General features: G+C 38.3%; 1 protein-coding gene across 1 annotated transcript in view; it reads right to left on the bottom strand.

Annotated features, from left to right (window-relative positions):
- Positions 1-15,772, bottom strand: part of LAMA2 (laminin subunit alpha 2) — a 606,337-nt gene that overhangs the window by 126,857 nt on the left and 463,708 nt on the right. The window contains exons 33-34 of the mRNA XM_073789582.1: positions 9,568-9,710; positions 6,123-6,221 (exon numbers count right to left, since the gene is read on the bottom strand). Of these exons, the coding sequence (XP_073645683.1) occupies positions 6,123-6,221; positions 9,568-9,710 (242 nt within the window). The remainder of the gene's footprint in view (positions 1-6,122; positions 6,222-9,567; positions 9,711-15,772) is intronic.

Genomic DNA, 15,772 nt, shown 5'->3' with positions numbered 1-15,772 from the left:
AATCACATCACACCTGGAATATCACAGAAGACTTGTGGTAGACTTCGAGGAGCTGAGCTTTAGAAAGTGAATTGGAATTAACAGAAGTTAACAAGATGTAGGAGGAAGTGATTTACTTCAAGGCTAAAGAAAACATGTCCGGAAAGGCTCTGCGGGACAAAGTAATTGAAGGACACCATGGCTGGAGTACAGATGGCCAGGGTCAAAGTGGTGTGAGATGTGGCCAAAGTGAGACTTTGGCCTTTATCTGAAGAGCAATGAGAAGCCAGGGGGACGAGTTTAAGCACTAGGGTGCCATGTTCAAATTTGGGGTAGCAAAAGTGCATTCTGGCTATACCTTGGAGAACAATCGAAGGAAAGTAAGAATAAAAGCTGGACAAGCTAGAAAGCTAATGCCAAACTAAGGGCTGGATGAGAGTAGGGTAGTAAAGATGAGATCTATACACAGAAGTGGAACTCACTGTATTTGGTAATGGGTTAAATAAGTGGGAGGATGAGAAGGAAGAAAGTGGCATCAAAGAAGATTTCTAGGTTTCTGGCTTATATGTTCAATGCATCAGGGTCCAGATAACCAGAGCATGAGTTGGGGAAGAGATGAGGCTGGGCAATTAAGACCATGAGGAAAGAGCATCACATGTCAATGAACAAAATGGAGAATTTGAAGGAGGAGAATGATGTGATCAGATCTGTGATTTAGAAAGTTCACTCTGCCATAAGAATAATAATTGTTTGGAGTTAGATAAAGCTTAGGAAGAGAGGTAATAGAAGACCTCTGAATTGGGTTGGGGTAGAATGTAGAGCAACCATTCAGTTCTATTTTGGGAGAGACTGGTAAATATTGGAGGATAAATCATTGAGGTGTTCTAAACAGAAGAAAGTATGGGTTTTAAGAGGAAGACGGTGAGTTTAATTTGAGATGTCCAGTTGATAGGTACATGGGACTGAAACAGAAGAATGAAGTCTGTCTTGAGAATATGGACTTATTAATCATAAACATATATGTGGCGATCAAAGCCAAAAGAGAGGGTTTACAAAGTGAGAAGAGGTGTGGACTGAGGACTGGACCCCAAGAAAATCGACTTTTGAGGGATGGGCAGAGGAAGAGCTTGAAAATGAAAGGTTTGAGAATTAAGATAAAAGCAGAGAGGAGAGTATGTTAAGAAGGAAGATAGGGTCAAAAGTGGCAATTGCTGTAGGAAGTTCAAGTAAAATCAAGTTTCCACTGGATTTAGTGACCAGCTTGTCATTGATTACCTAGTTGAAATAGTTTTAGTAGCAGGCTGGAGTGGAAATCTAGACTACAGTGGAGTGAGAAGTGAAAGCAGACCAAGTCTTTGAAAAAATTTGGCTGTGAAATGGAAGAGGGAGGTAAGGACAGTAGCTACAGAGGTATATGGAGTTGTCATCAAAAACATCTCAATATTCCACACTAATCATACTGTCTGACAATATGAACATGTAACATATGATTGTCGTATTCAAAAAGCATATTCCAAGGGGGAAATGGAATGACAATAAATTAAAATACATTGAAAAGGATACATAATTATGCAACATTTTGCATATGTAATATTTGACATTAAATTATATAAAATAAATGTTTAAAATGTTAATCTGGGGGAGGAACATTATTCTCTTTACCAAGGGCTATCAGAGAACTAAATTGCTTCATGAAAAAGATAAGCACAAAATATACAAGCACTTGCAGGACAGAAGGCAGCTCACACCAGCTATGCAGGATCAGACTCGCCAGATGTTTTAACAAACATAAAGAATGTACTAGTCGGGCTTCCCTGGTGGCACAGTGGTTGAGAGTCCGCCTGCTGATGCAGGGGACACGGGTTCGTGCCCCAGTCATGGAAGATCCCACATGCCGTGGAGCAGCTGTGCCCGTAAGCCATGGCCACTGAGCCTGCGCGTTCGGAGCCTCTGCTCCGCAACGGAAGAGGCCAAAACAGTGAGAGGCCCGCGTACCGCAAAAAAAAATAAATAAATAAATAAAATAAAAAAAAGAATGTGCTAGTCATAAAGTGACTCGCCAGCTAACAAAGTAGAGAAAAGGATTCTCAAAAAGATTGGCTGTAGCAGTGAAAGCACTTTCCAGAGGAAAGGGAACTGGAAGAACCGGGTACCTCTAGGCTCACCATAGTTTTCAATCTTAGCCGACATCAGAATCATCTGGAAGCTCTTGAAACTCCCAATGCTCATACTGTGCCTCAGACCAAATACATCACAACCTTTGGGGGTGAGACTGGGCACCACGTAACTCTAATGTGCACTCCTAGTTTAGGCACTATCTCCTCTAACGTAGCCATGGATAATAGGAAGTCATGGCCCCTGCACTTATACTCTGGGCCCAACTGTTGAATCATTCATGGCTGTGAGATAAAGGTACTGGGGGTCTCAGCCAATATTAGTGGATATTTATGTCATCTAGCCCTCTAGTTATGATTACATGTGTATCAATACACCTTTTGATTATCACGCTGATTGACCACAGGCAAAGAAAGAATTGATCATTTTGAATATTTGAAGGTCTCCATGACAATCCTGTTTCTGGTGGGGACAAGGTTAATAAATAAGCGAGGATTTCTATTTCCTCCCCACCCTCACTTTATCAAGGAGATACTCACTTTTAGAAGTCTTATTTCTAGGCTTTCTATGTTACAAAATCTGAAGAATGGGCAGATAAAAATGGTATTGAAGTGTGGAAAGGGGGAAAAAGAGTAATGTTCCAGTGGAGAAATCTGGCAAATGCTACCTCAGTCAGGTGATCAAGATCAACATCAACAGTAATAAGACATATTGATTGCACGGGTTCTTAATATGACGTGATAAAATGATACATTATCTCTGTGGTCTTCCCTACAAAAACCTATATGTCTATTCTGATCATGAGAAAAACATGAGGCAAACCCCAACTGAGGGACATCCTACAAAATACATGAACTTGTCAAAACTGTCAAAATCATCAAGAACAAGGAAAGTCTAAGAAACTGGCACATTCTAGAAGCCATAGCCTAAGAAGACATGATGACTTAATGTAATATCCTGGATAGGATCCTGAAACAATAAAAGGACATTAAGTAAAACTGAAGAAAAAGCAGAGTCTTTAGTTAATAATAATAATCAATATTAGTGCATTTGTTGTGATAGATAGATCATACCAAGATATTAGTAGGGAGAGTGGGTATGGAGTATATGGGAAATCTCTGTACTATCTTTGCAACAACTTTTCTGTTAATCTAAAACTATTTTAAAATAAAAAAGTTTATTAAAAAATAGTATTGGAGGACTTCCCTGGTGGCGCAGTGGTTGAGAGTTCGGCTGCCGATGCAGGGGACATGGGTTCGTGCCCCGGTCCAGGAAGATCCCACATGCCGCGGAGAGGCTGGGCCTGTGAGCCATGGCTGCTGAGCCTGCGCATCCAGAGCCTGTGCTCCACAACGGGAGAGGCCACAGCAGAGAGAGGCCCGCGTACCGCAAAAAAAAAAAAAAAAAAAAAAGAAAAAAAAATCTCAACATAGTATGTCACTAGGGAATTGTAAATTAAAACCAGAATGAGATATTACTACATACCTACTAGAATGGCCAAAATTCAGAACACTGACAACACCAAATGCTGGTGAGGATTTGGAGCAATAGGAACTCTTACTCATTGCTGCTGGGAATGCAAAATGGTACAGCCACTTTGGAAGACAGTTTGGAGATTTCTTACAAAACTAAACACACTCTTCCCATATGATCCAGCAATTGCACTCTTTGGTTTTCACACAAATGAATTGAAAACTTATATACTTGGATGTTTATAGCAGCTTTATTCATATTGCCAAAGCTTAAAAGCAACGAAGGTGTCCTTCAGTAGGTGAATGGATAAATAAACTTGGTACATCCAGAAAATGGAATACTACTCAGCACTAAAAAGAAATGAGCTATCAAGCCATCAAAAGACATTGAGGAAACATAAATGTATACTACTAAGTGAAAAAAGCCAATCTGAAAAGGTTACATACTGTATGACTCCAGCTATATGATACACAGAGACAGTAAAAAGATCAGTGGTTGCCAGGGGTTAAGGAAAGGGAGAGGTGAATAGGCAGACCATGGAGGACTTTTAGGGCAGTGAAACCACTCGAAATGATACTATAAAGGTGGAGACGTATCATTAAACATTTGTCAAAATCTATAGAATATACAATACCAAGAGTGAACCCTAAAGTAAACTATAGGCTTTGAGTGATGATGATTCGTCAGTGTAGATTCATCTATTGGAACAAACGTATCACTCTGGTGGAGGATGTTGATAATGCGGGAGGCTGTGCTTGTCTTGGGGCAGGGGGCATATGGGAAATTTCAGTATTTTCCAATCAATTTTGCTTTAAACTTCTCAAAAATACAAAGTCCATTTAAAAAAATTCAGTATGTGAGAGTCTGCTGGAAAGATGAAAGGATGCCGGTTAAGAAGTTATAAGGTAATAATAATAATAATATTAAAAGCTCAGATCATTTGGCTGTAATCAGCTCAGTGAGAGCAACAACAGTGTCAGTTTTGCTTATACCTCTTTCCCAGTGTCTGTCATTCTGTTATAGTGTCTAGAATATATTTGACCCTTAGTAAGGATTAATTAAATGAATGAATGAATGAAAGGCCTCTGTTCCATGGAATTTTCCCTAGTTACCCTTAACATTAAATTAATATTAAATTAATCCATTTGTGTGTATTTCTCAAGTACATTCCTTTATTTTATTTCATGCTGTGTTACATATTTACTTGCACTTGTCCCATATTACCCTCCACATACCTAAATACTTATACACACACACACACACACACACACTCGAGATTGCAACCTCCTTGAAGACAGACTGAGCCTCATTTTTATCTTTCATCTGCCAACACTTAGCACTTGGGCTTTGTATGTGGTGAACATTCATGTGTGCTGTTGAATTGAGATTACTTTGGCATGATCTGTTTAAAAATTCTTATTTAGTATTCATATAACCAATACAAAATTGTTAATTATTGAATTGATATGAGATAATTTGAACTCATTAATCTGATTAATATCTAACTACATTTGGCAAGAAACTCTGTTCTGTATTTGTACATTCCACATTGCTGGTAGGAGATTCTGAAAATGTGTTTAGTACGCTATTTGTAACATTAGGGCCATTGTTTAGCATCACGTGCTCAGAATCCCATTTGATTTCCCTGTGGAAATTCTCCTAAGCCAGCAGCAGCTTAGGTGGAAATGGTACTGGGTCAGTGGGAATCTGGAATCTGGGTCCTACTTAGGTCCTTGAATTTGGTGAAGTACGCGGCCATTGCTAATTCATTTCACTATCATGGCCTGAGGGATTTCTTCTTTAAAAAATGGACTAGATAATCTGTAAGAACCTTCTACCTCCAATATTTTTTGTCATTTAAAGTTCTTTGATAATCAAACTGGATCCCTAAATTCCAGGCCAGTTTTCCAGTTCATGCATTTTTCTGGCCACAAGATGGCAGACTTTATGCTGTTTTCTTCATTCTGTATCAGGGAAAAGAACCTTAACCCTCTTGCAGTTTTGAAAATTAAAAACTCCCAATATCTTAAAAAGTCTGATAAACGCAACATGGACTTTACATTATGACTCTAAAAAGTGTCTTGAATGCTTTGGATTTTCATGATAAAGGACATTTCCTCTTTTGTGGGGGGATAATGATTTAGGCTGTATTTCTATACAAACACAAAAATCTTATGATGAGATCAAAGAGACTACAAGTATTTTCATTTGTTTTTCTTTTTCCTTACATATCAGAGCCAGGGCTTTGGGAATCCAGAATCAATAAAAACTTTACCATGGAAGCTACTGGATAGAGTACTCAAAATATACTGTCATTCTGATATTTTTAGCCATTGTCCTTGACACTTCCCAAGTATGTATCCCAATCTTTTCTTGTGCTACTGGGTTCTCAGATTTTATCTGTGGCAGAAGTAGCAAGTCAAAAATACATCTATTTCATGCACCAAATTGGGATTTAGGAAGAACAAGATTTGCATTTCAGAAATTTGAAGTAATTTTCCTTAATTATACATAATCTATCTGCTTTAAGAAGAAGCATGATTTTGCCAACTTACCCTGGTCAGAAGTTCATTCATTTCTGTCACCAGTGTGTTCAGATTGCCTTCTGCCAACTGAATGAGCCTCTCTGGGGCCCGCTGAGGTGAGAGCAAATGCTGAAAAAGATTTCATTCCATATGTTTTAGAGTAAATGGTCTTGCAGCGATCATGGGTTGAACATTTAACAGAACACATTTTTTCTTTATATACAAAGAACTTAGCCTTCTCACCTTCAGAGAAGAGAGAAAGAAACTATTTCAGCTGGGCACTTACAAAGCACCGTGCAGAATAATCTGGCAAATACTACAAACTGCTGCAATTTATTGAGACATTACTATGTTCCAGGTCTTTTTGTTTTGTTTTGTTTTTCATTGAGCTCTTACAACAGCTCTATGAGATAAATGCTATTTCATTTTGTATATAGAAAACTGTGGCTTAAAGAGACTTAAAAATTTATACAAGATTGCACAGCCAGTAAGGGGTAGAGTCAAGATGAACCTTGTCTGAGTCTTTAAGGCTCCCATTCTAATCAACAGAGATACAGTTTACAGGTTTATTACCTCTTTCTTTGCGGACAGGAGCCCTGACAGAAGGGCCTGGCCAGACACTAACGAACTGCATGGCATCAATGTGGTAGGAGCTGCCCTGGCACTCACAGATGGGCCACTTTCCTCTCCTATTAAACATAATCAATCTCACCAAACACTAACAGTAGACAGCATCACTCTGTGAGAGTTATGAATGAAACAAAAGATGAGACCACTCCATAATCTTATCTAAATGCAGACGAAATCATGGTCTCTGTGCAGACCACAAAAGTACCTCAAATCCCATTTTCTGGCTAATATGAGTGACCACTGCCTCCTTATTAACTGTAGCTTTAGCCTCCCTTTTTCTTCCCTCCTTCTAGATAAGATTCATTAGAATACTTAATTATGGAATTATTCCCACTGCCTAATAGTACCCAGTCCAACACAAACTCCTGCTTCCTTGAATCTGCCCCCAAATTCCCTAGCACAAACCCCCAATACTCTAAGTGATTCCTAATGCCCTGTTATTGAGACAGCCCCAATTCCCCACACTGTGTAGTGCCCCTTGTTGCAACAAGTTAGTAAACCCAACTTCGTTCTATCACATGTGTGTTTCTGGTCATCTCTGGCTGGAACCCAGGGAGCACTGACACAGTTAAAGGAACTGAACAAAGAGGGCACATGACTTGCTTAAGGATTTAGAATATCAAAGTGGGGTTCCAAATATCCAGATATTAAACAAGTTATGGAAGAAGAACACAAACAGAATCAAGAAAGACCGGAATTTAAGGAAAATCAAGGTCATTCTGACCAATACCCAGCCATAAGGAAATAGGTGACTGAACCCCAGGCTTGGTTGATGTCCACAGATTGGAACCTCTTTCAGAGGGCCCTTCAGTACTTCATCCACTGCTTAAGTTATTACTTTAAAATTATTTTACGTCCTACTGAAGTATTTGCTTCTCTAGTTTAATTTTCTTTCTTTGTATTCCTTCCATACATGATAACTGGTCAGCATTTTCTTTATTAGAACTCTTTGCACTCCTGAATGCTGGGCCTACAAAGTGAACTCGGATTCCTCTGCCTGGCTTTCATGATTGTCCTTCATATCACCCAGCCCCACTGAGGTCTCCAGCCTTATCTTTCACTAGCAGGCCTGACTTCTAATGTCTGCTGGACAGGCCTCGCTCATCCACATCTCTGCCTCTGCGCACGTGGCTCTCCTAGATTCAGTGGCAAGAGTATGTAAGGATGGGCTGGGGGTCAAGGAGACCTTGCTGCTGGTGGACTGAGCCCTTCTCTCTCTGAGCTGTGTGAAGGTAGTTTCATTCTCACAGGCCCTAAAGTTAAACTACCTCCTTCCACGTCCCAGCTCTGTACCTAGTAGCCATGTGACCTTGTCTCTGTGCCTCAGTGTCCCTACCCGGCTATCTGAGACAAACATAGATAATACAGTACTCCTTTCCTACTTCTTGGAGTTTCTGTAAAATCTATGCATGATAATTCACAGAAGACTTTAGTCAATCGTCTAGCACAGAGATACTCATCAATAAATGCTATTCTTGCTATCATTATGATTGGTTTCTTCTTCTGGTAAATAAGGATAACAATACTTACTTTGAAGGCTGTGGTCTAAATTAAAGAATATATTCCCTAGAAGAATGTCCGCCAGTGCCTAGTGAATAAATCTTAGGTTTCTTCCTCCAGTCTTCACCAATAATTCTCTGCCTATTGAAATTGTTTCTATCCTTCAAGATCTAACACAAATTACACTTTCATTAATGATGTATTCCCTGGTTACTCTGGATCTTATCTATTTCTCCAGTCTTTGAACTCTATTGTATGTCAAATGTCTATAAAGCACGTAGTAATTATGTATTTTTGCTAATTGTTTAACTATTTTTAAACCACATAGACTCTACGCTTCCTAAGGGTAGTGACTGCATTATAGGGGTCATGAAACCCCTGGGGAACCAAGTGCAATATTGGGGCTTTCCAGAGTTTCTTAATAAATATCCAGTAGTTGACTGATAGTGTATAAGGAGTCACTTTTCATCTTTTTTTTTTATTCAGGTGAAACAACTTCAATTTCCTTAACATTTCCTCTTTATCCCATTAACTACTGAAAGCTTTAAGGATGTCTTAGAATAGTGTTTCTCTTACAACAAAATGACTTCTTGTTGAAGTACTTTCAAAAGTCTCCTCATTCTCTAGTACAAAATGTTCACCTTGTGCTTTCATTTTGACAGTAAACTTAAATGTTAATGTAAGCATTTCTGGAACCCAGGCTGGGCACCTGAGAGACGCACTTGATCTTAGCACCTACATTTGCATGCCTGCTTGATCATATGGCAGATTGAGCACATAAATCACTTGTCAAGTGACGCTAAATGTCATCTCAGGACCCCTCACAAAGGGTTCTCTAGTTCAAATTGTGGAAAGGTAGGAGAATCGAGTTACCACATGTCACATGCTGATGAAAGAACCTATGTGGAAGTAGTCAGTGTGATATTCTTGTTGCAAGTAGCAATTTGCTTTCAGCAAAAATCTTCTGTTATTTTATATTAATGTTTTTAATTTGAATTTTATTGGTTCTTTAGGCTTTTGTAAAGATTAATTTGTTTTGATTTTATAGAGCTATTAAGTATATGAGTTCATATCTGATTTTACGTTTGCACATATTTAAGGAACATAATAAAATTGATTTAGGCCAAACACTGGGGGTACATGAGCCTCTTTTTCCATAAGAGCAATCAGTAAATTATAGTTCTCAAGTTTGAAAAACACTGGTTTAGAAAGTCTTTGAATTTCCCTAATGGCTGCCTGCCTTGATTTGGGACAAAGGGAAGAGCATTTACCAATTATGGCAATTACCCCTTTGGAAGCTTCTGTCATTTTTACCCTGGCTCTTGCTGTTACTGCTCCAACCTACCTTGAGTTCCTGAGTCATATTTTCAAGACCATACAGAATTTTATAAGGAGCAGGCAGTGGGCCAGTGAGGTTGATGCTCGTGGCCATCTGTTCCAGGCGAGCCAAGTCACCAAGAAGAAGGCCGGTGCATTCATCTCCACAAACTGTGAAAGGGAAACAGCAAAGAATATTTACTTCTGCTAAGCATCCCAGGCAGATGTGCAAAGATTTCAGCTATGAAATGTTTTATGGCCTAAGTACTATCCTGTGAAAGATGATGTTTCTCATCTCAGATAATTAATGCTTTCGAATGGATGACGGTTGATAAAAGATGAAAAGAACAACAAAAGAGCAGACATTCCTGTTGCCCAGAACCTGAAATAGGGATGATGATATAAACTGAGAAACCAAAGAGGACGAACAAATGCATTTTGAGGGTAAACGAGTGTACTGCCTAAGTACTAAAGGAGAGGTAAAACATGGACTATAACATTATAAATGCCCCAGAGAGTCACACATGAACAATCTAGAGGAAATCTGTAATTGGCAATAAAATATGCTTTGGAATCTAAAAATGTATACATTGCCCCATTAGATTGCAATGTGGAGTGTCTATAGCAATTAGGTCTCTACGTGCTTCAGGTATTACATATTCAAAAACTGTATGACTCTTTAGCTTGACATCTATTGAGAAGAGTATTTTTAAAAGTCAAAAGAACTCTTCTTTTTACAATTTTTTTGTCATGATGAAATGTATTTACTTATCACTTACTCGTTCACTTACTTATGCATTTGCCAACTCTTCCTCTTTAACTATTCAGCACATTATCACTCATGATTAGATGCAGTCCCACAAATTCCTACTTTGATGATTAACCTAATCCTGTTTTGTGGATAAATAATTGCCGAAAGCCAGGAAAACTTTATTCTTGAAGTAGCCAAGAGTGCTAGTGTTCTACCTATATTTTTTCAGTGATTAGAAAGGGGGACTATTCAAATTTAGTGGTGGTGGAAGGGGGTTGGACGGTAGTAGGGTGGTGGAGAGAAACAATGGTTTCTTCACCATCACTTGAATCTCATAAATAGTAAAATTTCTAAAATTAAAAGATATTGATTCTTTTGGAGGCTTTATAAAATATACCTATTCAGTTTGGATTTTTAGTTCAAAATTTTTTTTTTCACTCTTTGCATCAGAGTAATGAGATGTAGCTCTCCATGCCAAGAAGCACGTGCTACCACATTTATGATATGCGTTCGTGCATACAGTTACAATTTCTAGCTTACGTTCTGCAGATAGAGGTATAAAAACTATACACGTGTTAGAAGAGAGGAAAATATATAACATGAAAAATACTGAGACCTGGAGCAGCTTTGGATCATGCCCCAAACTGGCAAGAATTCAATTAGTTCTCTAAACAGGACTCCCCTGAGCTGCCTAATGGAGAGAAAACCATTAACTGAAGCTTGTAAACACAGAGAAGTAGTACAGAGAGTGATTCTGTGATGGGACAGCAGTTAGAGGTGAGTTACAATATCCCTTCACAGGGATTAAACTGCCCCAGCAGGGCTTTTAATAAATCAGCTCCTTGCAGGTGACACCCGTAAGTGTTGAGTGTCACCTGCAGGGGCGCTGTAAGCTCCTGATGCCTTGCAAGCTGAGCGAACAAAGAGGCTTTGGGAGCTGGAGGTGGAATCTGAAACTAGAGCTGGATCTCTTCCTCTTCTAGCCAGAACGAAAGAGAATTTGCTCTGCACGGAAACTAAGTAAAAGGAAAAGAATGCTGTGGCTTCAAACCCTCAGTTCAATGCAAGTGCTTGAGAAGCTTCAACAGACCTCTTGACATGAAGTAATTGTAGAAAACACAACCTGGAACACAATTAGGTACCAAATTGACTATGTCTAAACACCAAGACCCTGTCTGATTCTCACACTTGAGTGGGTTTCAGAATCATCTGAGGGCTTTCTTAAATCACAGGAGGCTGGGCCATACCCCTAGCAGTTCTGATTCAAGAGGTGATCGAATCACCTGGTTTCTGATTCTCTGACTGATCACGTGCTTTTCCAACAAACTCCCAGGTGAACACTAATACTCTGGTCTGAGCACCACACTTTGAATAACTACTAAATCAACAGCAATGGCATGACCTGGGAGCTTGTTAGAAATACATAATCTTGGGCTCTATCCTAGATCTAGTGAAACAGAATCTGTGTTTTAGAAAGATTCCCATGTGACCTATGCATGTTAATGTTTGAAAAGCACTACTGTAGGTCAGTGGTTCTCCATCTTGGCTGCATACAAATCATGGCGATTTACAAAATACAGGTATCTAGGTGTTTCCCCTACCCACCTCCAGAGAATCTGATTTGATGGGTCTGTGGTGAGGCCCAGGCAACAGTATATTTAAGAGATTCCAGATGATCCTATCATATAGCCAGAGTTTAGAACCATTGGGCCAGATAACAAACTTTAGGGATGCTCTATCCTAAAGGGAGCAAGGATTTGGAAGAGGTCATTTTACTTGCTGTCTCCTCTGCCGAGAACACTTCTTTCTTCATCTTCACCCATGTGACTCCTGGAGATCTAGGTCAAGTGCTCAAGTGTTACCTCCTCGGAGGAGAAGGCCCTGATGACTCTGAAATTACTGTCCCCACCAACCACTACTGTATTCCCTTTGTCCTTTTATCTTAACACTCATGCACGTATAGGCTATCTTTTCATTTTATGTGTTTATATATTGTTTCTCTCTCCTCAGAGAGGGACCTTAATCAACTTTGGTCACAGTGCCTAAGAAAGTGTCTTGCACATAGTAAATAATCAATAAATATTTGCTTACTACTATCTTTGTGAAAGGAGAGCAAAAAATATTTTGGAGAAGATCAGGGAGTTACAAGGAGAGGACTGAGAGAAGAATAGAGAGAGGGAGAGAAAGAGACAGAGAAATAGAGATAAAAATATTGGCCAAATAGGAAATGTCTGAATGTGAGAACACTATACATGATACGAAATGAAGAATCACACAGATATGTGAGGAACAGAATAGTATAAAAACTATAGTTTTTATAGTTATAAAACTATAAAACATAGTATAAAAATGGCCAGAGAGGGAAAACTGTCTTGTGATTGGAGAGGCAGAAACTGACTCATGTCAAGGAGATGATTGCTATGATACCTGCATGAGGTAATATTGACACAGGAATTGGAATGGTATTGGAATGGAGGAATGGAGGGGAAGAAAAGATATACAAAACGTTAATAAAAGAAATGACACAGTTGGGTTACTGGCCAGATAAAGATGATGCTCATTTCTGGGGAGGATGAAGGGTTGAAAGTGTTTACCATTTCTTTGCCGCTCCTCCCGTTAAGAGGTGGAGTCTATTCCCCCGCACATCCCCCTTTGAATCGGGGTTGGCTTTATGACAAACTCTGACCATCAGAATGCTTCAGAGGGACACTGAGCCTTAGCTTCAAGGAGTTTCGCAGTTTCTGCTTCCACACTTCTGGAATCCTGCTGCCTTGTGAAAAATCCCAGGCTAGCCTTCTTGAGGAAGAGAGGCAACATGAGCAACAGAGAGGCAGATCCAACATTCTAGCTGAGGTCCTACCATGTGAATAAGGCCATCTAGGAACCCACACCACCGCATGATAACAAAAGAAGTATCCAAGGGGACCCTGTTCAAATTGCCAACCTACAGAATAGTGAGGATATATATAGTTGCTGTATATTCTCAACAACTATTAAATTTTGGAGTAGTAGCAATAGATAACTGATAAACTTTGTCAATTTTCGCATGTGTGATTTAGAATGTGAATTCAGCTTAGAGACTTCAAGTTGCAATTCATAGGTTAAAAAGTATTAACAACAGTTCTTAATTTTATTAAAAGTTAAGAAGAATGTGAAGGTCCCTTTCCCACTGAATCCAAGTTCATCACTACTTTAAAAGTTCCATTCAAAGCACTGTGCTCTTTTTTCACTTTCAAGATCTTGAAAGATACTTGATAATATGACATCTCACTATGCTTTTTAGGGTAGTGTACGCTTCAGAAATACTTTGCTAGCTCTTTCTCTAATTTATCTATAATTCATAACCTACCCATTTCTAAGAGGAATTGAGTCAGCTCATTGATAATGGTATGGCTAGAGGCTCCTTACCGATGGTTCCAGAAATTTTCAGGGAAATGTTTTCTCAGTACTCTCAGTTTTCACTTCAGACAAGCAGAAATCAGGGACTGGAATGCAGAACTAGATCTGATTTACTGTAATACACTACAGAGTAAATTGGTGAGCTAAACTGATGCCAAGAGGCATGATGGATACGGATTTTTCTGTCATTTATTCTACCTCCTGCCCATCTGTTTTGGTTCCTCATCTTCAGTTGTTGAAATGAAAATGTACTTAATTGCTCTTTCAAGGACTCATAATTCCATTTTATGTCTCTGTGTCCAAAGGTCTATTATTATCCCATGTCTTATGGTCTCCGTATCTGCTTTTGGGGGAACAAAGTACAAGCACATTTCCATAGATGAAAGGTAAGTTTTATAGTATGCTCCAAGTAATACACTAACATCTGTCCAAATGGGTCAGAAAGACTTATGAATTCGACAGCCATGGGAGTTTTTTCAAAGCTTCTGTACAAGTCTAGTTCATGCAGTTATAAGATAAACACATGGGGAAGTGTGCCCTTTACATAATGGTTTGCTATTTTATCCTGACACAAAATATTTAACTTACACCACAAGCTACTTTTATTTGTCCTCAAAAAGTCTGAAATGTCTGGCAACAAACACTGGAAGTGGGATGCAAATTAAAACCACGTTTAATTCACTATGATAGGGAAGATCTGAAGAGTGTATAGAGACAAGGAATATTCACATTACGTAAACAATTGTTCTTTGATAAGGGTGCAGTAACTGCTCAGTGTAAATTGACACCTATCTTATAATCAAGACCCCCAAGGAACCTCTCCAAACCATTCTCCTATTCAGCAATAGAGATAAGGTTATAAAATGAGATTCTGCCTGAAATGCATGGGAGCAAAAGCAAATATTTCAAGACTATGATTATATTTTACATGACTAAATGTTTTTGAGGCTTTGCTTATAAAAGTGTCAGGATAAATTTGTGTCTAATACTAGCAAATGCAATACTACATTCAGGTTGTTACAGCTGGGCACATGTAAGGGGCAAATCATGCAGCTTATATTACAGATCTTTCCGTTAGCAATTAGTACAAAATACTGCATTTCTACCAGAGTCCCCCATGCATAATAACTACTGGCTTACCGTCACAAAAAATTCACACACTGTATCCAAACCAAAGAAGCCAAAGCTGAAATGAGTGCACTGCATGTTTTTAAGAAGGCCAAACCTATTAACCAATTTTAGGTAAAGATACATAAATTGTCTGGCTCTAATCAAAAAGGGATCAAATGAGTAAATATACATTTCTAACAAAAGATAAAATTTGTGTGTTAATGTGTGTGTTTTAATTTAATTCTTCTACATTAAGGCCATTGATAATTCCTTGGGTATGGATTGTATATTTCTCTGTCCTCTTTCTTCTTCAAGAAGAAAGTTTTAGATTAGCATTTATTTAGGGCTTATTAAAATGGATTCAGTTATTCCATATTATTTATAGATAAATATCTTCTAAAATAAAAATGTGGTTTCAGACCCATTAAAAAGGCTTTTTTTTTTTTTTTTTTTGCCTGTTAGTTCTTTGAATAGAGGGAAAGACTTTCTGTAGGTTTAGGATGAGGCTGATGAATTTATTCATGTACCAAGCAGTTGTGATATATATACATATATAAACATTAAATAAAATTATGTATATAAATATATATTAAAAATAAGTTCGATATGGTTCAAGTATGGTATAGCTCTTCAAAAAACAAATGGAAGCTTTGAAAGTATTATAAGTAATAATTGGACAGTAGCTTTTATCTATACAGTATTCACTACATTGAAGACAATATGTTGTGTCTTGCCTTCATTATCTCATCTAATGTTTACAGCAATTCTATGAGATAAGTACTATTAATATCCTAATTTTAAAGATGAGAAAAAGAGTTACAATCATAGTGTTTATGAATCTATAAATAATGTATTTGAAGAACTTTAAGAGAAAACAAAAATGTAAGGTCACCGTAAAAGGGGTTTTCAGCGACTTGAAAAGCTAAGAATTATTAAAAAAAAAACAACAGAATTTAGCCTAACCTAAGTATCT

This window comes from Tursiops truncatus, chromosome 12, assembly GCF_011762595.2.
Source record: "Tursiops truncatus isolate mTurTru1 chromosome 12, mTurTru1.mat.Y, whole genome shotgun sequence".
Lineage (NCBI taxonomy): Eukaryota > Metazoa > Chordata > Mammalia > Artiodactyla > Delphinidae > Tursiops > Tursiops truncatus.
This window is presented reverse-complemented; position numbering and strand designations above follow the sequence as displayed.